We start from the raw sequence: 27,052 nt of genomic DNA on the forward strand, positions 1-27,052 counted from the left end.
AAGTGGAAAGGGATGAGCAGAGGGCATAGAAGTTACATAGTTTGATGATGGTGGAACACAAAGATGTCTAAGATTGTGTTGTAAAGGAGCAACGTGAATAAGTCTTGATTTTATTTTATTTTTTTAATGGTGTACTTTGTATGATTTTTATTCTCTATATGAGATGAGATTTTTACAAAAAATAATTTTATTATTTTTTAATAAATAATAAATGTTTCAATCGTCACATATACTCCGTGTGGCAAACATGTTAAGACACTAGCAAAGTAGATTTGCTACATTGTTGGTAATTAGATCTGTTATACCCTAATTTTGGACCTAAAAATACTAACTCAATTTTTCTTTTCTTGCATTACAAGCTATTTGAACTATCTCTGATCAATTGCATCTTTCTCTGCATTTTGTTTCAATGTTATTTGCAACATTCACATGCAAGGGCATTTTAGTCATTTCCTATGTCAAAATTTCTCTCAATCTTTCAAAATTTTGTTTGAGTCTTTTCAAATAGTTTGAATAAGTCTTCATTTCGATTCTATGTCAAAATCCATTCCAAAAATTGCATTTGAAGTCATTTTGAGTCAGTTTTGCCCCTAGGGGCGTTTTAGTCTTTTCATGTGTTAAAGCCCTGTTTAAATCCTAAAAATTGTCTCTGAGCCTTTTAACTTTGCTTGTATGAGTCTTTGATTCAATTTCTGTTAAAAATCTATTTTTTCAATTGCATCTGAGTCATTTTCAGCCCTAGGGGCATTTTGGTCATTTCACACGAAATTTCGGCAGAGAGGTACTTTAAAGTACCTCATTTAGGCCATTGGTTCGTTTTAGTCCGTTTTGTGTTTTTTATTCGTTTCACTTTACGTTTAGTCAAAATTACCAATTTTAGTCCAATTTTCATTTTTAGTTTTTTTTAAGTCCTCAAAAGTTAGTTATTTGCATTTTAGTCCAGAATTCTGTCCAAGTCATTAGTCCAAGTCCACATGTCCTTTTTTCATTTGTCCAGGTGCCACATGGCAGCTCCTGATTTGTCCAGCACTTACACTTGTCACTATAAAATCCAGTCATCACAGACCCAGTCAACACCACTATTCATTTTCCACTTTCCCCATTCACTTCCTGCCACGTCACCCATCCTCTAACAACTTTCTCTCTCTCTTTTCTCCCTCTCAACCCTAACAAACCAATTCCACCACCGTCCACCACCGTGAACCACCGTAACTAACTCCAAAATCATCATCAATTGCACACAACAAACACAAATTATCAGCAAAAACGAAACCAACAACCACGCCAATTCAGTGAATCTTCGTCAAAATTCGAATAGCTCTCAGTTGATTCCTTTCGAAATCATCATCATTGAGCCGTATTGATCCCTCTTCTCGCAATTCAAGCCAAATGCGATCACGAGAAGAGGATTGGAGAGAAGAAGAAGGAAGATCGAAGAATCAGTGAACACAAACCCTAACTGAAATTTTCCAGAAACACAATTCAGCACGAAAAAGGTTCGAATCCGTTCAATTCTCACCAGAATCATTCAATCATCATCACAAACAACACCAATACAGAATCATAGAAGCATCAACACATCAAATTCCTCAGAAAGCCGAAGAAATTTCGCGAACATCGCAGAGAAAGAGAAGACACATAGTCTCCGATTTATTTTTGGATCGAAGCCTTTCAACACGAAGAACGAAGTTCTCCATTTCTCTGCTCATCGTTTTTCTCCGATTCGAACGAGGTAATGCTTCCTCTCTCTGTTTCTTTCGTAAATCTTTCTTTGGCTTTGCATGCTTGTTCTTGATGCATACGAGCATAGATCGGAGGATGTAGAGTGTTCCTTTTCAAAAAAAATTTCAAGAAGGTAAAGATCTTGTGAAACCGTAAAGCTTCACTCCGATCTACGCCGTTCTGTTAGGATTTAGGAAAAATCAGTTAAGGTTTCGTGTTTACAACGGAGAAGACGACCTCTTTGCATCAAAAAGTTTTGAAAACGACGAAAATCCAACTCCGGTGTGGCGGCGCTGACGCCAGCCACCGCACCGGAGGCTTTTCTGGCCGTCTTCTCCGACCTGCTTGTTGCAGAGTTCGGATACCTTAGAGAGAGAGAGAGGTGAGGAGTAGAGAGAGAAAGGGAGGCTAAAAATGGAGGGTTGGACCGGTTTCTTGACTATATATGCATTCAAGCCGGTTCAACCCGTTCCTTTGACCCTAACCCGGTCCATTCCCTTCATTTTCAGCCCATTTTCGTTCCCCTTAGGCCCATGCTGAGTGTGCTGCTATGCGCACCCCCCTATGCTGCATGTTTTGTGCTGTTTCTTGCTATTTGCACCCTTACCTGTCCAATTTTCTTCACAAAAATTCTTGAAACTTTTTCTATGTATTCTTGATATTTTTCTTAACATTTTTGTGATATTTTTTTTTGTGATAAAGCCTGTGAAAAATAATTGAAGCATTGTTCCCCCTATTTTTGTTAGAATTAATAATTTTCTTGCATTTTTAGTCCAAAAAACCTTTAAAAAATCCCTAAATTTTTTCATGTGTTCTTGCTTATTTTCTTGATTGTTTTTGATGTTTTTACATGTTGAATTTTGGTAAAAAAGAGCGTGTGATATTTTCTTGTCAATTGTTTGCTATTTTTGTTAAAAATTGTGAAATTTTATGTGTTTTTGTGTTTAAAAATTCTCTAAAAATTCTAAAAATTTTCATGCATGTTTCTTGATAGTTTTGTGGTATTTTGGTGATGATTGTTGCATGTTGAAGTTGATAAAAATATATGTGGAATTTTCTTGTGATTTTATGTTGCTTTTTGATAATTTTTTGTGAAATTCTTGCATATTCTTGATCCCAAAATCTTGCTATGGTACATTGCCCCTTGATATGAGAATTTACAATGTGTATGCCTATGATTTGGTGCTGTTCTTTACTGTTTTGGAGTTTGGTTTGTTAGTTTCTTGTCTTACAAGTCATGTAAATAATTGTTTGTGGAAATGAAGTGGAAAATATGCCTAAAAATATGCTAGGAGGCATGGCTTGATAAGTCCTATTAATCTTTGTGTTGGGGCTGAAATAAAACTCTTTGAGAACTTGTTAAAATATGAGGATTATAGGTCTTGTTCAAGCCTTGCATTATTGATGAATCTTTAGGCCTATTTTGCATTGTTTTTGCTTGTTTTTTATGTTAATTTTCTTACTTTTGTTATGATAGCTTTGACTTGCTTTATATCTTGTGCTACTAACCATTTGTTCATTGTTTCATATTCATCATAAGCATCATCATTGCATCCCATTTTCATCTCTATTTTCTTTCTTGCAACTTAATTTGTACCAAAAGTTAGAATGTAAACACATAGGAAATTTTGTAATATTCTTTCATGCTTTTAATTTCTTGGCAAAGAGGCCATAGAATGTATCTAGGGTATGATGTAAAGGACAATGGACTCTAAAAATGTACACCGACACAAGCACCGACACGTGCACACACATCACTAAGTAGCTAGAATATGCATGTTTAGATGTATGTTTAGGATTGTATGTTTAGATGTATGCCTAGGACTTTAAACTTAGAAAAAATCAATTTTTTCAAACAAATGTGAACAACTTCACTCAAAGCTTTTTCCAATAAACCTTGGGATCCAATATCCCATTGTATTTTCTTTTCCATTTTCTTAATCAAATTTCAATGAAAATAATCAAACTTTGACTTCCTTTGCAATTCACTAATCCAACCTCACTACTTTCCAATCTCATGCCCTTGAGGCCTCTTCCTATTCTTCAAACTCCATTTTCAAACTTAAAATCAACCAACAAAAACAAAAACATTTTTTGAAAGAGAACTACGGTGGATTTGATCCCTTAATCGGGTACGTAGGCAAGGAACAAGATTCCTTCAATTCAACTAAAATAAAAATTCAAACACTTTCTTCTCCCTCCAATTCTTCACTTAGCAAATGTTAGGTGTAAATAACATTTTCAAATAGCATTTAAAAATAAAGCGCGCGCGTAGAAATTAAAGACGGTTCCTATAGGTTACTATAGTCGTTATGGGTGCCTAACACCTTCCCGTAGCGAAAACAACTCCCGGACCTCGATTCTCAAGGGTTTTGCTTACTTTTTCCCTTCCCAAGAAAAAATAAGATATCACCGGTTTAAAAGGTTCAAACGTAATCAATGTTTGACACCCGAAAACCAAGATAAAACAGCTGGCGACTTCACTGGGGAGATTCGAGAGTTACGCCTAGTCTTTATTTCCACGCTTGCGCTTTCATTTTTACTTGTTTCTTTTACTTGCTTTCCTATGTGAATAAATGTTTAAATTCTTGCAAACGTGTGGGGGTGAGAATATCAAAAGTCCTGCACCCGGGCTGAGTGAACTTAGGATTTAGGAGGGATATAATCGACAATTCATTCCGGGGGTTGCCTCGTGTTTTGGATTATGCGATCAATCCCACATAGCTGAGGCATTTTGGAGGTGATGTTGTCGGCGCGGGTTGTCGCGTTTAGGCACTTTGCTTCTAATTGTTCTATGACGCTATGAACCATAGATAACCAAACCCATCCATGGCCATTTTCTAGGACGTAGTGCGGAGGCTAAACCGAGTGTCGTCTCGAGTTTTAGTCGTCACGCGATACTACACTCAAGTTAGACCTTCCACGTATAATCATGGCGCGAGTGTTGTCTCGTGGCACCATGAGATACGTCGGAGAGGTTGCAACTTGGGAACTTTTTTAGAACCCGGTTACTATTATCCTAAAACCCTAGTTTCACCGGACACCGCGTCCACCCATGACTCCTCGACTTTGAACTTCAAACCCACCATGTTTTCTCCGAACTTGAACATAATCATGCATTCATGCATACATGCATACATGCATAAACTTTTGTCATGCATTGTTATCGAAGGGCTTAGACAAGTTGAATTTGTAAACATTGTAGGCATGAAGATGACTAAGTCCTACAAGTTCAAGGAAGTGGATTTGGCTAGTTTGAGGGATTTGGCACTCAAGATTGAAGATCCGACTGGTTTCCGACGCCGTTACGGGGCTTTACTTCCTATTCTCCATACTAATGTGGATGAGAAGCTTGTGCACACTCTAGTGCAATTCTATGATCCGGGGTATCGGTGCTTCACTTTTCCAGACTTTCAGTTGGTGCCTACTCTAGAGGCTTATTCTTCCTTGACAGATCTATCTATTGCTAAGGGGATACCTTTCTCAGGACCTGAAAATCCTTTTCCTCCATTGGTTATTGCTAAGGATCTCTATCTCAAGACCACCGATGTCTCCAAGAATCTTGTCACTAAGGCACATATCCGAGGGTTCACTTCAGAGTATCTTCTTGGGAAGGCCAACCTCAATACCACTTGTCAGGACACTCTTGAGGCTATTCTTGCACTTCTCATCTATGGGCTTATTCTCTTTCCGAATCTTGATGGCTTCGTGGACATGAATGCTATTATGATCTTCCACTCCAAGAATCCGGTTCCTACTTTGCTAGCTGACACATACCATGCTATTCACGATCGTTCCAGCAAAGGTCGTGGATACATTCTTTGTTGTGTGCCTCTCCTCTATAGGTGGTTTATTTCGCACCTTCCGCAGTCTTTCCACGACAATCCGAGGAATTGGTCTATTTCACAGAGGATTATGGCTCTCACTCCTAATGAAGTGGTTTGGCTCACTCCCGCTTCTAGGGTCAAGGAAATCATCTTTGGTGGTGGAAAGTTTCTTAATGTACCTCTTCTTGGTACCCGGGGTGGAATCAACTATAACCCGGAGCTTGCTTTGCGACAATTTGGTTTCCCGATGAAAGATAAACCCATCAATCTTGCTACAGCTCCTTACTTCTTTCACTACTCCAATGCTCCCACCGGAATTAGAGAAGACTTCATGCAAGCTTGGACCAAGCTTCGGAAGAAAGAGGTGAAGCATATGGGTGTAAGGTCCGGTATTGCTCATGAGGCCTATACACAGTGGGTGATAAGCCGAGCTGAGGAAATTGGTATGCCTTACCCTTCTATGAGATATGTGTCTGCAACTGTTCCTACCATGCCTTTGCCTCTACTCCCACCTACCCAGGAGATGTATCAGGAGCATCTAGCTATGGAGAGTCGGGAGAAGCATCAGTGGAGATCTAGATACTATGAGGCTGAGAACTTGATCATGACTTTGGATGGAAAGGGTGAGCAGCAGACTCATGAGGTCTTGACACTGAAGAAAGAGTTAGCTAAGGCTAAGAGAGAGATTGAGGAGAAAGATAGACTGCTTATGAGGGACTCCAAGAGAGTTAGGGGTGCCCGTGACTTCTATGCACGATACTGCGACTATGAGTCTGAGTCTGAGGATGATGCTTCCACTTCCAATGCTTGAGGATTGCCATTTTCTGTTGTTATTTCCATTTGCTTATGTTGAAATTGCCTTGTAAAACTATATGTTGGTTGTTTGTTTCCCGTTTATGTCAATTGTTGTTTAGTAATGTTTACAAGTTTATAATTTGTCTAAAACCCTTCGATAACATAAAAAGAGTCTTTTGCATGCATTTACACATTTCATGCATCATATGCATTCATTGACCACAAAGAACTTCTCTCGTGCTCATTGCCTCCTGGTTTTGTCCGCCGCAGTCTGAAAAGTGGCTCGTGTTCGCAAAGTCTACCAACCAGATAGAATTCATCAGACAAGATTTCACAAGAGAAGGATAATGGCTAACTTTGAAGAAGAAAATGCTCTGCTCCGGGCCGAATTGGCTGCTATGAAAGAAGATCTGGCTAAGGCTCATGACGCTGTGTCCACCATGATGGCTGCACAGGAACAACCAGCCACTTCTATTCCAGTTACTGCTGAGGTGATTCCCTCTATCCCACTGTCTACTGTGGCTACTGATGCTCGTTTTGTTATGCCCAACGGCCGTCCTTATGGCCTCCCACCATTCTATTCTCCTAATACTGCTGCTGGTGTCTCTGGTTTTGTTGGTCAAGGACAGATTCCTGTGTCTACTGCTATGCCTCAGGTGACTACCGTTGTTACCGACCCTATTGTACACACTGTGCAACAGGTGATTGATGTTGATACTCCGCGTGGACAAGATCCCGCAATGGAAGCTATGAAGAGACAGTTAAGGGAGTTGGCTGGAGAACTCCGTGAGGTCAAGGCTAGCCGAGGAAGCAATGGTGCTCCTACTAAGGCTCGTGATCTATGCTTGGTATCCCGATTCGAGGTTCCTAAGAAATTCAAAGAGCCAGAATTTGACAAGTACAATGGGACTTCTTGCCCACACAACCATGTTATCCGGTATGTACGAAAGATGGCTAACTACGCCGACAATGATGCACTGATGATCCACTGCTTTCAGAGTAGCTTGACAGATGATGCAGCAGATTGGTACACTAGTCTGAGCAAAGATAACATCCATACCTTTGAGGAACTTGCTGCTGCTTTCGAAGGTCAATATGAATTCAATACCCGTCTGAGGCCAAACAGGGACTCTCTCAAAGCCCTATCTCAGAAATCAGATGAAACATTCCGTGAATACGCTCAAAGGTGGAGAGGGGCAGCTGCCCGTGTTTCTCCTCGACTTGATGAGGAAGAGTTAACACAAACATTCTTGAAGACTCTGAAGAAGGAATATAAAGAAAGGATGATAGTCTCTGCTCCAAACAATTTCTCTGATATGGTTACAATGGGAACTCGACTAGAAGAGGCTGTCCGAGATGGTATTATTGTCCTTGAGAAGGGTGAATCTTCAAACAGTGCACCAAAGAAGTACGGTAACGGACATCACAAGAGGAAAGAATCTGACGTAGGGATGGTGTCTGGTAACCCGTCTGCAGCAGCCATGCAACTACCTCTGCCTTATCACTACATGCAATACTCTCAGCATCCGTTCTTCCCACCATTCTACCAGCAATACCCTCTGCCACCGGGTCAACCACCAATGCCCGTCAATGCTATTCCTCAGCAAGTACAACAACAGCCTCCTGCTCAACAGCAACGGCAGCAACAACAGGGTCCCCGACCCAAACCTTCTTTTCCAACAATACCAATGCTTTATGGTGAGCTGCTCCCAACTCTACTGGCCAAGGGGCACTGTGTCACCAGACCAGGCAAGCCTCCGCCTAATCCATTGCCTCTCAGGTTCCGACAGGACCTAACATGTGAATTTCATCAGGGTGCTCAAGGCCATGATATTGAAAATTGCTTTGCTCTGAAGTATATTGTGAAAGATCTGATAGAAAAGGGACGGTTGACTTTTGAGAATAGTGTTCCTCACGTCCTTGACAACCCGCTTCCAAACCATGCTGCTGTCAATATGATTGAGGCCTTTGAAAGGATTCCCGTTCATCAAGAGGATCCCAGGCTGGATGTCCGCAATGTCGTTACTCCCTTGGTACCATTACATGTCAAACTTTGCCAGGCTTCCCTGTTCAATCATGATCATGATTCTTGTTCGGAATGTCTGCAGAATCCTATGGGCTGTTGTGTTGTGCAAAATGATATCCAGAGCCTGATGGATGACAAGTACTTGATTGCCAGTGATGTATGTGTGATTGTACCAGTGTTCCACGATTCTCCTGTTGAAAGTGCAAAGAATGTTGAGCCTCTGGTGATCAGGCTACCTGGTCCTGTACCTTATACCTCTACCAAAGCAATTCCCTACAAATACAATGCAACCATGATTGAAAATGGGGTGGAAGTACCACTCGTATCCCCAGCTACAGTTGATAACGTTGCTAGTGAAATCACAACTCTGAGAAGCGGAAAGGTCCGTCCACCCTTGTTTCAAAGACAGGTGGTCACACCCATTGCTACGGTAACTCCACCAGTTGCTCCTCCTGTTGACAAGAACACCGGCCCAGCAGGCCAATCTATTGAAGAGTCCAATCTGGACGAAATCCTGAGGCTTATCAAGAAAAGTGACTATAAGATTGTTGACCAGCTGCTACAAACCCCATCAAAGATATCCATCTTGTCTCTGCTCATGAGCTCAGAAGCTCACAGGAAGGTGTTAATGAAGATACTGGAGCAAGCTTATGTCGACCACGAAGTCTCTGTGGATCAATTTGATGGGATAGTGAGCAATATTACTGCCTGCAACAACTTGGGGTTTGGTGATGATGAGCTCCCCGAAGCAGGGAAACGCCACAACTTGGCTCTACATATCTCGGTGCACTGTGGGTCTGATATGATATCCAACGTATTGGTAGACACTGGATCATCTCTGAATGTAATGCCCGAATCCACGCTAAGGCAATTGAGCCATCATGGAATTTCTCTGAGGGGTAGCAGCTATCTGGTTAAAGCTTTTGATGGATCCCGCAAAGATGTTCTCGGGGAAGTGGACTTGCCCATTACCATTGGTCCTGAGACCTTTCAAATTACTTTCCAAGTCATGGATATCAACGCCTCTTACAGCTGTCTCCTTGGAAGACCATGGATCCACGACGCTGGAGCAGTCACATCCACTTTGCATCAGAAGCTCAAGTTCATGAGGAACGGTAAGGTTGTCACCGTATATGGTGAGGAGGCATTTCTGGTTAGCCAAATATCATCGTTCTCTTGTGTTGAAGCAGGGTCCGCTGAAGGGACGTCGTTTCAAGGATTGACTGTTGAGGATGCAGAGCCCCGGAGGGCTGGTGCTAGCATGGCCTCACTGAAAGATGCCCAGAAGGCTGTCCAGGCAGGGCAAGCTGCTGGCTGGGGCAAGGTGATTCAGATTTTGGAAAACAAGCGTAAAGAGGGCCTTGAATTCTCCCCGACATCTGCTGTTTCAAAGGGAACCTTCTACAGTGCTGGGTTCATCAATGCTATTGCTGAAGACGCTGCTGGAAGTAGTCACGTGCCTGCATTTGTTACACCAGGAGGCACTGTGAGAAATTGGGAAGCCATTGATGTTCCCTTAGTCATGCATGCTTCCATGTAATGTGTTTTGTTGCTCATGTTTTTCTTGTTTTCAAAATAACAATCCTTTCGCTCTGCCCAAGGCGAAAGTGATATCTTTGTAAGGGCGTGTTTGTTTCGGCATTGCCGTTAGTCAATAAAAAGTGGTCGTTTTTCTCACGACTCTTTGTTTTTTACTTTTTAGTGCCTTTTTCTTGGAAATAATGGTAATGCCAGAAAAAACCAAAACATCTGTATTTTTCTTATTAATTTCAAAAATCTGCATGAAAAACATTTTTCTAAAAATCATCCCAATCATATTATGCAGATTGAACCATAATAAACCCGTTGAACACAGTGACCCTATGGTTCCTCCAAATGTTGAATTCCCTGTATATGAAGCTGAAGATGAGGATGATGATTATGAAGAGATACCGTATGAGATCACTCGACTGCTTGAGCAAGAAAGAAGAGCCATTCAGCCTCACCAGGAAGAGATTGAGCTTATCAACCTGGGTACTGAAGAGAACAAGCGAGAGATCAAGATTGGTGCTGCACTTGAGCCAGAGGTGAAAAAGAAGATTATTCAGCTCCTTCATGATTATCCAGATGTCTTTGCATGGTCCTATGAAGATATGCCGGGTCTAGATCCTCAGATTGTGGAACATCGGATACCGACAAGGCCTGAATGTCCTCCTGTCAAACAGAAATTGAGAAGGTCTCGTCCAGACATGGCTCTTAAGATCAAGGCTGAAGTACAGAAGCAAATTGATGCGGGTTTCCTCATGACAGCTGAATACCCTGAGTGGATTGCCAACATCGTACCAGTACCAAAGAAAGATGGGAAGGTTCGAATGTGTGTTGATTACAGAGATTTGAATAAAGCGAGTCCAAAAGATAACTTCCCATTGCCTCATATTGATGTGCTTGTTGACAGTACTGCTCAATCCAAAGTGTTCTCCTTTATGGATGGTTTCTCCGGTTATAACCAGATACGAATGTCTCCTGAAGATAGAGAAAAGACGTCCTTCATCACTCCGTGGGGAACGTTCTGTTATAAAGTGATGCCGTTTGGCTTGATAAATGCTGGTGCTACCTATCAAAGAGGTATGACGACTCTGTTTCATGATATGATTCACAAAGAGATTGAAGTGTATGTTGATGATATGATTGTGAAGTCAAGTGATGAAGAGCAGCATGTTGTGTATTTGAAAAAGATGTTTGAAAGATTGAGAAAGTACAAGCTGCGATTGAATCCTAACAAATGCACATTTGGTGTACGATCTGGAAAGTTGCTAGGCTTCATTGTCAGCCAAAGAGGCATTGAAGTTGATCCTGACAAAGTCCGAGCCATCAGAGAAATGCCGGCCCCTCAAACTGAAAAGCAAGTCAGAGGTTTCCTCGGACGTCTGAACTATATTTCAAGATTCATATCTCACATGACTACTACTTGTGGTCCAATTTTCAAATTGCTCAGAAAGAATCAGCCTGTTGTATGGAATGATGAATGCCAAGCAGCTTTTGATAGCATTAAAGAATACCTGTTGGAGCCACCTATCCTTGTCCCGCCAGTGGAAGGAAGGCCTTTGATTATGTATCTGTCAGTGTTAGATGATTCAGTGGGCTGCGTTCTCGGTCAGCAAGATGAGACTGGTAAGAAAGAGCATGCTATCTACTATCTGAGCAAGAAGTTCACCGACTGCGAGACTCGGTATACAATGCTTGAAAAGACCTGTTGTGCTTTAGCTTGGGCTGCCAAACGCCTGCGTCATTATATGGTGAATCATACAACTTGGTTGATATCCCGAATGGATCCAATCAAGTACATCTTTGAAAAACCTGCTGTTACTGGAAAGATTGCGCGTTGGCAAATGTTGTTGTCTGAATATGATATTGTGTACAAAGCTCAGAAAGCAATCAAAGGAAGCGTCCTTGCTGAGCATCTTGCTTGTCAACCTCTTGATGACTACCAGCCAATTAAATTTGATTTCCCTGATGAAGAGATTATGTATCTGAAAGCAAAAGACTGTGAAGAGCCACTGATCAATGAAGGGCCGGATCCCAATAGCAAATGGGGATTGGTGTTTGATGGTGCTGTTAATGCTTATGGTAAAGGAATCGGGGCCATCATTGTAACTCCGCAAGGGCACCACATTCCTTTCACTGCTCGAATAACTTTCGAATGCACAAACAACATAGCTGAGTATGAAGCATGCATTTTGGGTATTGAAGAAGCCCTTGACCTGAGAATCAAACACCTTGACATCTATGGAGATTCTGCACTTGTCATCAATCAGATAAAAGGTGAATGGGAAACTCATCATGAGAAGCTGATCCCTTACCGTGACTATGCAAGACGTCTGTTGACATACTTTACCAAGGTTGAGCTACACCACATCCCTCGGGATGAAAATCAAATGGCTGACGCTCTTGCTACTCTGTCTTCCATGTTTCGTGTCAATCACTGGAATGATGTGCCCGTAATCAAAGTGCAGCGTCTTGATAGACCCGCTCATGTGTTTACCATTGAAAATATGCCAGATCAAGCTAATAAAGATGTGAATGACAAAAAGCCTTGGTATTACAACATCAAACAATTCTTGCAGAATCGCGAATATCCACCTGGTGCTTCCAACAGAGATAAAAAGACTTTGAGACGATGGGCTAGTAAATTCCTTTTGGACGGAGAAATCTTATACAAGAGGAACTATGACATGGTCTTGTTGAGATGTGTTGACAAACAAGAAGCTGAGAAATTGATGCATGATGTACATGATGGTACCTTTGGGACCCATGCTTCGGGCCACGCCATGTCAAGAAAGCTGTTAAGAGCCGGCTATTACTGGATAACTATGGAGCGTGACTGCCACAAACATGCTAAAAGATGCCACAAGTGTCAAATTTATGCTGACAAAATTCATGTGCCTCCACATGCTCTCAATGTTATATCTTCCCCATGGCCTTTCTCTATGTGGGGCATTGACATGATCGGAAGAATTGAGCCGAAGGCTTCCAATGGACATCGTTTCATCCTAGTGGCAATTGATTATTTCACCAAGTGGGTTGAAGCTGCTTCCTATGCAAACGTGACCAAGCAAGTGGTTGTCAAGTTTATCAAGAATAACATCATCTGTCGATATGGTGTTCCCAACAAGATCATCACTGACAATGGTTCCAATCTGAACAATAGCATGATGCAAGCTTTATGCGAAGAATTCAAAATCGAACATCACAACTCTTCTCCTTATAGACCTCAGATGAATGGTGCAGTTGAGGCCGCTAACAAGAACATCAAGAAGATTGTTCAGAAGATGGTCACTACTTACAAAGACTGGCATGAAATGCTACCTTTTGCCCTGCATGGTTACCGTACTACAGTGCGCAGTTCAACCGGGGCAACTCCTTTCTCTCTTGTATATGGTACGGAAGCAGTTCTCCCTTTGGAAGTGGAGATTCCATCTCTTCGAGTAATCATGGAAGCAAAATTAACTGAGGCTGAATGGTGTCAAAGTCGGTATGATCAATTGAATCTGATTGAAGAGAAACGTATGAATGCTATGGCTCATGGACAGTTGTATCAAGTGCGAATGAAGAATGCTTTTGACAAGAAAGTCCGACCTCGAGAATTCAAGGAAGGCGAGCTTGTATTGAAAAGAAGGATAAGTCAGCAACCCGACCCAAGGGGCAAGTGGACACCTAACTACGAAGGTCCTTTTGTCGTCAAGAAGGCTTTCTCTGGTGGTGCTTTGATTCTTACACACATGGATGGTGTTGAACTCCCAAATCCTGTTAATGCCGATATAGTCAAGAAATACTTTGTCTAAAAAGAAAAGAACAGCGTGGTAGGTCGAAAACCCGAAAGGGCGGCCTAGGCAAAAATGCGCTTCCCGGTGGATCGAAAACCCGAAAGGGCGATCCAGGCAAAAGTTAGGGACAAAAAAAATGAATATGAAAAAGCTCGCTGAGATTGTACGCAACTCAGGCAAGAATGAGCGCCTCGATGAGCCGAAAACCCGAAAGGGCGGTTCATGCAAAAATGAGGTTGATAAAAGACAAGTAACTATATCTGGCAAATCACCATCACCCCTTGGGGCATCTGCAACTGTCAATGATCTTCTTCATCAGAGGCTTCTGTACTTGTGGATTCAAAATTTCTATGAAATGTAGCGGTCATCGTGTTCAATGTATCACCAACCAATGAAATTACCATTTTCCAAGCTTTGTAAATCCGTGGAGTCGTGCCCTTGGCTGACTTTCACTCTTCTACATCAATTTGAGCCTTTCTGTTGTTTGAAATTCTATTTTTCTTTCTACTTTCAATGCTATATGCAAAACATTTTCTGTCTATTTTGAATAATGTTAATGTCCGAAACAAACATTTTTGAAAATTGAAAAATCTTTTTCTGTCTATTTTGAAAGCAAACCTGAGCAACAGGGTACATTTCAATGAAACATGCATGAATGAATGAATATCAATGTCTATTTCAATACATATTACAAACAGGTTACTCCCCAGGATGATCTGTGGTCAATGGCAAGAATGAAAAACAGAATGAAAATGAAAAAATGGAAAAAATGAAAATAAAAAGCTCGCTAAGTTGAAAACCCGAAAGGGCGGCTTAGGCAAAAATGAGCACCCCGCTGATTGACAACCTATGAAGGCAATTCAGGCAAAAATGGGGCAATGAAAAGAATCTAATTCCCCGGTGAATCGAAAACCCGAAAGGGCGGTTCAGGCAAAAATGGGGTTTTGAAAATGAAAAATGAAAAGAATGAAATATTGAAAAAGCATTGACCACAGGTGCGAACATCCAATGTTTATCCAGCACTGACACGCCTGGCAACGGCGACCTGTATCCAAGAAACTTCCAAGGCTATTTCCTTTACAAGTTTTATTGCCCTCAGCCATGGTTTCGATACGTCTCCCAACGACGGTATCTCCAAAGAGGTTTTTTCCCTGTGAATATGTTGTAGCACGAGCCACTACGTGCCCAATCTTCCAATATCTTGTCTGCCTTTGTGAAATTTCTCTGCCAAGTTGCCAACCAATCATGCATTTCAAGCATTCATACATGCATAATCATGCATTTTACGTGCTCATGCATCCAATAATCTTGCTATATCATACATACATGTTGCATATCCAACTGCCAAATTCAATCAAAGTTTCAACTGTCAAACTCAATTCCAACTGTCAATTCCAATTTTAAATTCAACTGTCAAATCCAATTCAATTTCAATTGTCAAAATTCAAAGCAATCTCAACTTCAATAACAATTCCAGTATTGACATACGATGACAATGTCAATGTCAATCTTTCAATTCCAGTATTGACATCCAATGACAATGTCAATGTCAATCTTTCAATTCCAGTATTGACATCCAATGACAATGTCAATGTCAATCTCCAATTCCAATGTCAATTTCCAATTTCAATTCCAATTTCAATGTCAATGTCAATCTTCAATTCCAATGTTGACATCCAATGACAATGTCAATGTCAATCTTTCAATTCCAGTATTGACATCCAATGACAATGTCAATGTCAATCTTTCAATTCCAGTATTGACATCCAATGACAATGTCAATGTCAATCTCCAATTCCAATGTCAATTTCCAATTTCAATTCCAATGACTACGTCAATGTCAATCTCCAATTCCAATGTTGACATCCAATGACAATGTCAATGTCAATCTCCAATTCCAATTCCTATGCCAATTTCCAACTCCAATGTCAATTTCAATGTCAAATTCCAATTTCAATCCAATTCCAATGTCAATTTCCAATTTCAATTCCAATGACTATGTCAATGTCAATCTCATATTCCAGTATTGACATCCAATGACAATGTCAATGTCAATCTTTCAATTCCAGTATTGACATCCAATGACAATGTCAATGTCAATCTTTCAATTCCAACGTTGACATCCAATGACAACGTCAATGTCAATTTTCAATCCAATTTCAATGTCAAATTCCAATTTCAATCCAATCTCAATGTCAATTGCAACTTTCCAATATCCAATGTCAAATTCAATTCCAATTTCCATGTCAATGTCAATTTCAATTCCAATTTCAATGTCTATGTCTATGTCTCTGCCAATGCCAACTTTCAATTCAATCCAAACCAATGTCAATTTACTCTTGGGCCAACAAAAATGGTCATGTCAATTTTCAATTCAAATCAATGTCAATTTACTCTCAATTTACTCTTGGGCCAACAAAAATGGTCATGTCTATTTTTCAAATCAAGTCAATAACAATTTACCCTCAATTGGTATCTTGTTAAGCCAGACTTTCAATTGGTATCTCATTGCTGGTCAAGTGCCGGGTTCAATCCAAAAAAAAGAACCACTTGTACCTGCTTGTATGCCTGTGCTTCCGGACAAACGGCAAGTTCGATAGAACAGTTTGTACCCAGCTTATGCTTTGTTATTGGTCAAACGGCAAGTTCGATAGAACAGTTTGTATCCAGCTCATGCTCTATTATCAGTCAGACGGCAAGTTCAATCTGAAGAACAGTTTGTACCCAGCTTATGCTTTGTTATTGGTCAAACGACAAGTTCGTTCTAAGAGAACAGTCTGTACTCTCCCACATGATGTGGTGATAACCCAACAAGCAAGTTCGATCCAAAGAAACAGCTTGTATCAACCCTTTTGTCTATGTCTCCAGCCAAACGGCCAGTTCAATCCAAAAGAACAGTTTGTGTCTGCCTATCTGTTTGTATCTTCAACCAAGTGTCAAGTTCGATCCAAAGAGCCGCTTGTATCTGCCTATATGTCTATGTTTCCGGTCAAGTGCCAAGTTCAATCCCTAGAACAGCTTGCACCTATCCCTTGTTTTTGTATTCCTTGGTCAAGTGACTAGTTCGACCCAAAGAACAACTTGTACCCTATTTTCTACTTCCTGGCTTGTCTACCCTGTCAGTGTCTATCTGAATCCCCAGTGACATGATAGGTTCCATAGACTCCAGTTGTTTGTCTTGCATTCATAATCAAATATTGCATAACATTCATGTTTTTGAAAATCTGAAAGCGTATTTTTACGTCCAAAAACAGTGCAAATGTTAATATTTAAGTATCTTCGTCCCGACTTCGTCTCTTGACTCTCCGGACAAAGAAACTTAAATAGGGGCAGCTGTTATACCCTAATTTTGGACCTAAAAATACTAACTCAATTTTTCTTTTCTTGCATTACAAGCTATTTGAACTATCTCTGATCAATTGCATCTTTCTCTGCATTTTGTTTCAATGTTATTTGCAACATTCACATGCAAGGGCATTTTAGTCATTTCCTATGTCAAAATTTCTCTCAATCTTTCAAAATTTTGTTTGAGTCTTTTCAAATAGTTTGAATAAGTCTTCATTTCGATTCTATGTCAAAATCCATTCCAAAAATTGCATTTGAAGTCATTTTGAGTCAGTTTTGCCCCTAGGGGCGTTTTAGTCTTTTCATGTGTTAAAGCCCTGTTTAAATCCTAAAAATTGTCTCTGAGCCTTTTAACTTTGCTTGTATGAGTCTTTGATTCAATTTCTGTTAAAAATCTATTTTTTCAATTGCATCTGAGTCATTTTCAGCCCTAGGGGCATTTTGGTCATTTCACACGAAATTTCGGCAGAGAGGTACTTTAAAGTACCTCATTTAGGCCATTGGTTCGTTTTAGTCCGTTTTGTGTTTTTTATTCGTTTCACTTTACGTTTAGTCAAAATTACCAATTTTAGTCCAATTTTCATTTTTAGTTTTTTTTAAGTCCTCAAAAGTTAGTTATTTGCATTTTAGTCCAGAATTCTGTCCAAGTCATTAGTCCAAGTCCACATGTCCTTTTTTCATTTGTCCAGGTGCCACATGGCAGCTCCTGATTTGTCCAGCACTTACACTTGTCACTATAAAATCCAGTCATCACAGACCCAGTCAACACCACTATTCATTTTCCACTTTCCCCATTCACTTCCTGCCACGTCACCCATCCTCTAACAACTTTCTCTCTCTCTTTTCTCCCTCTCAACCCTAACAAACCAATTCCACCACCGTCCACCACCGTGAACCACCGTAACTAACTCCAAAATCATCATCAATTGCACACAACAAACACAAATTATCAGCAAAAACGAAACCAACAACCACGCCAATTCAGTGAATCTTCGTCAAAATTCGAATAGCTCTCAGTTGATTCCTTTCGAAATCATCATCATTGAGCCGTATTGATCCCTCTTCTCGCAATTCAAGCCAAATGCGATCACGAGAAGAGGATTGGAGAGAAGAAGAAGGAAGATCGAAGAATCAGTGAACACAAACCCTAACTGAAATTTTCCAGAAACACAATTCAGCACGAAAAAGGTTCGAATCCGTTCAATTCTCACCAGAATCATTCAATCATCATCACAAACAACACCAATACAGAATCATAGAAGCATCAACACATCAAATTCCTCAGAAAGCCGAAGAAATTTCGCGAACATCGCAGAGAAAGAGAAGACACATAGTCTCCGATTTATTTTTGGATCGAAGCCTTTCAACACGAAGAACGAAGTTCTCCATTTCTCTGCTCATCGTTTTTCTCCGATTCGAACGAGGTAATGCTTCCTCTCTCTGTTTCTTTCGTAAATCTTTCTTTGGCTTTGCATGCTTGTTCTTGATGCATACGAGCATAGATCGGAGGATGTAGAGTGTTCCTTTTCAAAAAAAATTTCAAGAAGGTAAAGATCTTGTGAAACCGTAAAGCTTCACTCCGATCTACGCCGTTCTGTTAGGATTTAGGAAAAATCAGTTAAGGTTTCGTGTTTACAACGGAGAAGACGACCTCTTTGCATCAAAAAGTTTTGAAAACGACGAAAATCCAACTCCGGTGTGGCGGCGCTGACGCCAGCCACCGCACCGGAGGCTTTTCTGGCCGTCTTCTCCGACCTGCTTGTTGCAGAGTTCGGATACCTTAGAGAGAGAGAGAGGTGAGGAGTAGAGAGAGAAAGGGAGGCTAAAAATGGAGGGTTGGACCGGTTTCTTGACTATATATGCATTCAAGCCGGTTCAACCCGTTCCTTTGACCCTAACCCGGTCCATTCCCTTCATTTTCAGCCCATTTTCGTTCCCCTTAGGCCCATGCTGAGTGTGCTGCTATGCGCACCCCCCTATGCTGCATGTTTTGTGCTGTTTCTTGCTATTTGCACCCTTACCTGTCCAATTTTCTTCACAAAAATTCTTGAAACTTTTTCTATGTATTCTTGATATTTTTCTTAACATTTTTGTGATATTTTTTTTTGTGATAAAGCCTGTGAAAAATAATTGAAGCATTGTTCCCCCTATTTTTGTTAGAATTAATAATTTTCTTGCATTTTTAGTCCAAAAAACCTTTAAAAAATCCCTAAATTTTTTCATGTGTTCTTGCTTATTTTCTTGATTGTTTTTGATGTTTTTACATGTTGAATTTTGGTAAAAAAGAGCGTGTGATATTTTCTTGTCAATTGTTTGCTATTTTTGTTAAAAATTGTGAAATTTTATGTGTTTTTGTGTTTAAAAATTCTCTAAAAATTCTAAAAATTTTCATGCATGTTTCTTGATAGTTTTGTGGTATTTTGGTGATGATTGTTGCATGTTGAAGTTGATAAAAATATATGTGGAATTTTCTTGTGATTTTATGTTGCTTTTTGATAATTTTTTGTGAAATTCTTGCATATTCTTGATCCCAAAATCTTGCTATGGTACATTGCCCCTTGATATGAGAATTTACAATGTGTATGCCTATGATTTGGTGCTGTTCTTTACTGTTTTGGAGTTTGGTTTGTTAGTTTCTTGTCTTACAAGTCATGTAAATAATTGTTTGTGGAAATGAAGTGGAAAATATGCCTAAAAATATGCTAGGAGGCATGGCTTGATAAGTCCTATTAATCTTTGTGTTGGGGCTGAAATAAAACTCTTTGAGAACTTGTTAAAATATGAGGATTATAGGTCTTGTTCAAGCCTTGCATTATTGATGAATCTTTAGGCCTATTTTGCATTGTTTTTGCTTGTTTTTTATGTTAATTTTCTTACTTTTGTTATGATAGCTTTGACTTGCTTTATATCTTGTGCTACTAACCATTTGTTCATTGTTTCATATTCATCATAAGCATCATCATTGCATCCCATTTTCATCTCTATTTTCTTTCTTGCAACTTAATTTGTACCAAAAGTTAGAATGTAAACACATAGGAAATTTTGTAATATTCTTTCATGCTTTTAATTTCTTGGCAAAGAGGCCATAGAATGTATCTAGGGTATGATGTAAAGGACAATGGACTCTAAAAATGTACACCGACACAAGCACCGACACGTGCACACACATCACTAAGTAGCTAGAATATGCATGTTTAGATGTATGTTTATGATTGTATGTTTAGATGTATGCCTAGGACTTTAAACTTAGAAAAAATCAATTTTTTCAAACAAATGTGAACAACTTCACTCAAAGCTTTTTCCAATAAACCTTGGGATCCAATATCCCATTGTATTTTCTTTTCCATTTTCTTAATCAAATTTCAATGAAAATAATCAAACTTTGACTTCCTTTGCAATTCACTAATCCAACCTCACTACTTTCCAATCTCATGCCCTTGAGGCCTCTTCCTATTCTTCAAACTCCATTTTCAAACTTAAAATCAACCAACAAAAACAAAAACATTTTTTGAAAGAGAACTACGGTGGATTTGATCCCTTAATCGGGTACGTAGGCAAGGAACAAGATTCCTTCAATTCAACTAAAATAAAAATTCAAACACTTTCTTCTCCCTCCAATTCTTCACTTAGCAAATGTTAGGTGTAAATAACATTTTCAAATAGCATTTAAAAATAAAGCGCGCGCGTAGAAATTAAAGACGGTTCCTATAGGTTACTATAGTCGTTATGGGTGCCTAACACATTCCCGTAGCGAAAACAACTCCCGGACCTCGATTCTCAAGGGTTTTGCTTACTTTTTCCCTTCCCAAGAAAAAATAAGATATCACCGGTTTAAAAGGTTCAAACGTAATCAATGTTTGACACCCGAAAACCAAGATAAAACAAGATCGTCAAATTTAAAATCATACACATCGTTTATAGTTATGTAAAAAGAAAAATGAGACACTAACAATGTGTCAAACTAAAAAAAGTTATCATAATCTCACATAACTCACCCATTCGTCGCATGGGTGATATCATAAAGTAATAAGAGTTAGAAGATGATATATTCTAAAAGACTCGTGCATCAGGTCAATGATGGTTGAGTGTTTTAAGAGGCAAAAGTGATATTAGGAAGCAAATGTTGATCATAAGGTCTTCATACCAAGATTGTCATTGACTCCGTCTGATAAGCAAATTCCTTTCAATTTTCAACGACGACAATTTTCATTGGCAGATTCATTTGCCATGACCATTAACAAGAGTCAAAAGCAGTCGCTTAAACATGTTGGAATATATCTTCCACAATCAATTTTCTCGCAAGGCCAATTGTATGTTGTAATGATTTATCAAAAATAATACGAAATTGACAAATAATAAATTGTCACTGTTTAGAAGGAATGAAAATTTGTAAAAATTATTATTTTTTTATATAAAAAAATACAAAGAAAATGAAAAAGTTAGCGTGAAAAGAAAAATAAACACCTTGCAAAAATTTAAACAAGGTTATTAATGCTAAACCATACGACTGCTCAAAAGACCCAATCAAACATTGGTTATACAGTTAAAAAAAAACATTGGTTATATTATATGCTAAAATAAAGAAGTGATGGACCGTAATTTCAATTTTTTGCAAAAAAAGAGGTCTAGCTAGGCCCGAAAAAAGAGAAAATTAAACCGAGATGACTCTAGGTGTCATTAATCTATAAAACCAGCTAACATCAAAGAACTTGGTCTAGTTGCACAACTCAGAAGGCATGCTCACATCCCATGTTCGCAAGAGTCAGGGTCATAGCTGAGGCAGGGAGCGAGGGTGAGGAGGGGGACCATCCTAGCCCCAAAAAAAATAAGTTAAAAATTTGGGTCCCAAAATATAAAATTAAGGGTTCATTATGTAAAAAGATAGTATTAAGGAATGCTGAAACCATATACTCCCATTTAATTGAAAAATGGCATATTATTGAATATCACATTTTCTAACATGATAAAAACTACTACTATCATCTTTTAGAAAACTATTTTCACATTTTAGGAATTCAATTTTTTTTTTATATATACATTTATTAGTTAAAGCCCAAATTATAGGCTCGTCAGTAAGCCACAAAATCTCGGAAACGACCCTAGCAAGCAAGAGCGTCACGGTAATTTAAATTTAATACCAATGCATTTTCGGTTATATAGTATGCAATGCCTTCATACCATGCATCTTTCTCGTATATATAAAGTCAAGCCTCAGAAACCAAATGCTTAATTCTGGTTGTAAAACTTGTAAATGAAGTTGCTATATATATTCCCCAGCTTTTGAATTGACAACGTATAAGCCTGAGAGGTATGTCTGAAAAGGGCAACAAAAGCATGCAATTGATTTTTATCAAGAATAAAAATTACCAACAAAAATAAAAGCAACGGATCCGATACCACGTTACCCAAAACCACACTACTTCAATGTCCCAATTCCAAAATCAACAGTATCAGGAATTTCACTATAAAGACATGCCAGTTTCCATTCTCCATCACTCAAACCTCCAAAACGCCAAAGGCTCACTGTGCTTTGCTCTCTTTACTTCTTAGTCTCTCTCCTCGCCGCAATGGCCGCACCACCCCCAACAGCTCCTCAAATCATAATCGAAACTCCACCAACACCTCAAACTACTCTTCAACTAGAAACCCAAACTCCACCACCACAATCCAACCCTCCTCCTTTTCCGCCACATCCACCATTTCCGGTGGAGGTGGTTTCAGCTCCTCAATCACCACTGCACACTCAGCCTCTTCTCGCAGAAAGTTTGGCTACAGCGCCATTGACATTTGGTGTGATCCAAGCTTACTATCGTCGCTTTAGAAGGTTTCTTGGCATGGAGGTAGTCAGAGCACTCATTGGATTCGGTGTTGGAGTGTTGCTGGTATGTGTTTTTAAATTTTATTTCCTTGTTTGTTACGGTACTTTTCAACAATCTTCTCATTTAAAACTAAACGTGTCTTTTTTTTTTTCAGACATATTTCTGGATGAAGAACAAGAAGTAGGTTGCTGGTATAGGGGGAGTGCCTAGCCTTACATAGATTACTCGTCTGTTATAAAAATAAGCAAAAATGCGTGAAATAAATTTGATGTATTTTGTTCAAAATTTTGGTCTTTTTTTATGGTGGCCGGGGTTTAAACTGTGTTCTTCCTTTTTTGTTCTAACTCATGTAATGTCACTTATTTTCAAAACTGTCATATTATATCATAGTTTCTTGCTACTTATTCCATATCCTCTATTTCGATCTTTGTACTTATCTAACTAAGCCACCATTGGTGTGATTTTTCTTTTTCGACCCATTGTAAAATAGAGAAAGTAATAAATTAATCTATGTTTGGTTTGATATTTGTATTATTATTCTCTCTGTATTTTGTTTTAATTTCATGGGAGTTGTGGTCAAATATTAGTTTCGATTGGTTGAGATCGTTGTGATATAGGACAACGGGGGAGGGGTGATGAAGGTGATGGATTTTTTTGGGTTTGCTAGATTAATGTTTTCCACAACATTTAACACAAATGATTTATTCGGGTGACGAAGGTGATGAATTTATTTAGGTTTCTAGGGTTTGGTGATGAAGGTTAAAGTTTTTCACAATGTTAAACATAAATGATTTATTTGGGATTATGAAGGTGAAAAAGATTTCTTGATTTCTGTGGTGATGAAGGTTAACATTTAAAAGAAATGATTTATTTGACGGACGAAAGTATAGTTAAGAATACCAACACAAAAAGTTAATTAATTAAAAGACCAAAATAAAAACATTAAATAAGTTATGGGACCAATTATCTAATTTAGCCTAATAATGATAGATAGGTATTGTTAGATATAGTTGGGACATAAGATATATGAATGTGTCCTTTTTTTAGGTATGTGAATGTCCAACTTGTTTTAAAAATTTGTAAAAAAATAGTTACACATTCATATGTCTACAATATAACTATCTATTATAGTAAATATTTACCCATCAATAAAAGGTGGTAGAGGTTATCCATATTATTATTATTATTATTATTATTATTATTATTATTATTATTATTATTATTATTATTATTATTATTATTATTATTATTATTATTATTATTATTATGCATTGACTTCTAATATGTATTTTATTACATTAGATGGATTTTTTTATGGGATTGCAGAATAAGTGGATTTATTCTTTTTTAAAAGTAATTTATGCATTGACTTCTTTAGCTGGATTAGAATGATCAAAAGGCACAATAACTTGACTTTGGTTACTTCCTCTAAAAAAACAAATATTTGTTCATATGAATTGTTGAGTTCTCAGTGCAAATTGCAAACGAACTTTTCCAAATTCAAAATCTACAAATTGCAAGTGAACTTTTCCACTTTCAGCATCTTGCTCTTGCATTAATGTTTTAAGTTGTGTTTTAATATTTAATGTTATAATTAATGGTTGTAGTTATTCTACCATGAACAATGACAATACTCAGTACTTTCAAATTGATTAAATTACAAGGCAGAATTATCGCCATTATTACCATATTATTCACCAATTACACTATAGTTATCACTAATATCCTTTTTTTTTGAAGAGGCTAAAATGAAATATATTACCACATCAAAAAGGTCTTCCTAGCACAAGGTGTACGAAGGAAGTAACACCTAAGTACAAATAGAGTCAAAAACAAAAACAAATAATTACACTGCTTAAAGCAGACCACCAAAGGTAAACGAAAGAAAAGCAATCAGTCTATACCCAGGATAGTAAACGGACTGTGCCACCAACCATGGTAGTTGAGAGGAAGACTGACAAATTTCCCCTTTAGCCACATGAAAGATATAGCCTTGATTTTGTCCACCACCTGTTGAACGGAACAATTTTTGACATTAAAGATTCGATTATTTCTTTCCTTCCATATTTCCCACACCGTGGCAAACCAAATGACCTGTAACAGAGATTGTCTAGACTTTGCCACACCACCAATATGACTGAGTTGATAAAAATGACTTGCAGCATCATAAGGTAAAGCAGTAACTACTCCAAGCCACCGAAGAATATAGTTCCAAACTGAACTAAAAAAATTACAATGAAATAATAAGTGAGAAGAAGTTTCCATCTCACCACACCCTCCAATACACAACTGAGCATTTAAATCAATAACATGACGACGGTAAAGGTTGTCTTTAGTCGGAAGCCTGTCACGAAATAGACGCCAAGCAAATAAAATCACCTTCAAAGAAACGTCCTTATGCCACAGAGAAGACACAGGCACCACAAGATCGACCGGAACATTTGCATTTAGACAGTTATCACTAATATTCTTATGAACAAACTTTATCATAAAATCCTTATTCATAGTACTATTGATTGAAATTTGTAGTGTGAAAGAGTTGTAGCGTGTAGGGACACTTTTAAGAAAGATAAGAGTGGGTGACAAGGGACAAATAGTTAGTACGTTGCATTGCAGATATATAAAGCTTTGACTTGAGAGATTCCAGTCAAAGCTGTTTCTTTTCTTCTTTTTTTTTCCTTTTGGTCGAAAAGCTAAGTCTGAGACTCGCATGTAGGGACACCACATGTAGCCCTTTTACCAAACGTGGAGTTGTGTCTGTATCCAACTTTTTTTCTTTAATGAGAAAAATATTATGGTTAAGTATTAGCGATCAATATTGTTCCATACATTTCTTTCAAAAAAATATTGTTCCATACATTGAATATACTTTTTTGAAGACAAATTTAACGACAATAGAAAGTAAATTGATTATAATATATAGCTCTATAGTTTAAATGTATACTTTTTTGAATACAATTTAGATGTAGGCTACTTAATTGAGTGGGAAGTAAAGTAATTTCGTTATTTTTATTTACTTTCTGTTCTCTTATGACATGTGCGGAAGGAGAATACAATGAACACATTTAAACTATAGAGCTATATATTATAATCGATTACAACAGAAAAAAAGAGAGAATTCTAACGGGGAGAATCTATTTCCCACCAAATATGTGCAACAAAGATTTCGTTTAATCTAACTATGAATTGATACTTGCATGTATTATTACTATTATTATTGTAAGCCTTTGCCAAAACTTTTTATTTTATTTTAGATTATATTTTGGGAACTTCTACGGTACACCTCACAAATTGAGGTGTACCGGTACTCTTGCACCATAAAATTATAAATTAACGATCATTTTATGAAATAAAAAGCTATTTGTCAATATTTATATTTTATAAAACATCATTTCATAAGAAAAAAAACATAATTTCATTGTTTATAAGAATCATATTAAATTTTTAACATTTTCTCATAAAAAATAATCAATATTCTTTATTATAAGTAATAAAAATTCAAAAAAAGTAAATTTTATTTCGTCGAAGCTTTTGGTAAATGAGATTTGATTATTATAAGAAAAATTTCATGGTGAAGTCATGAAAATGACTTTTTTGGTAAAGTTAACACTATAACATCAAAAATGTAATGAGTAATACTCAACTATTTGTACAATGACATCACAAGTTCATTCAACATAGTATCATCAATTCATCATATTAATAAGACTACACTTAATCTAATTTTATCCTACCTTGTTTTAAGCGTAACACCCCACAAACTGTAACACTTAAGACTATCACATAATACCATCAACTCTGTTTGCATGTTAAAGATCCCGACAATAAAATAGTACATGTAAGTCCAAGATGTTGCAAGCATTACTTGATGAATTACTATTGATCATTAATCAGTAATCAACAATTTAAAAATGAATTAAACATTAAGATCAAAATTAACTTCTTCAAAAAAGTCAGTTTCCTGACTGCACCATAGAAGCTCCCTTATTATAATTGTCAATGATAGAAAATAATTCTTTTTCTTAAAAAAAAAAAAAAACTCATTTAATTGTTAATTTAATGATTTATGGTGTACCGTACACTCAAATTTTTGGATGTACCATAGAATTTGCCTTATATTTTTGCGTGAATTTAATGATTGTTTCTAGTGACGGCGTTCATAGAACCAACTGCGTTTTAGTGGCAGTGGTGTCATATGAAATTGTTGGATAGAAA

The 27,052-nt window shown here is 38.0% G+C and overlaps 1 protein-coding gene across 1 annotated transcript; it reads right to left on the bottom strand.

The window, feature by feature from the left end:
• Nucleotides 1-24,730: 24,730 nt before the first annotated feature.
• Nucleotides 24,731-25,342, bottom strand: LOC146920863 (uncharacterized). Its single transcript, XM_085711211.1, has 2 exons — nt 24,932-25,342; nt 24,731-24,847 (listed from the first exon to the last, which is right to left on the bottom strand). The coding sequence occupies exons 1-2, from the start codon at nt 25,340-25,342 to the stop codon at nt 24,731-24,733; spliced, it is 528 nt and encodes a 175-aa protein (XP_085567337.1).
• Between the last annotated feature and the right edge of the window lie 1,710 nt (nt 25,343-27,052).

Source organism: Medicago sativa, chromosome 5 (genome assembly GCF_051527215.1).
Source record: "Medicago sativa cultivar Bolivia chromosome 5, Bolivia_mono, whole genome shotgun sequence".
Classification (NCBI taxonomy): domain Eukaryota; kingdom Viridiplantae; phylum Streptophyta; class Magnoliopsida; order Fabales; family Fabaceae; genus Medicago; species Medicago sativa.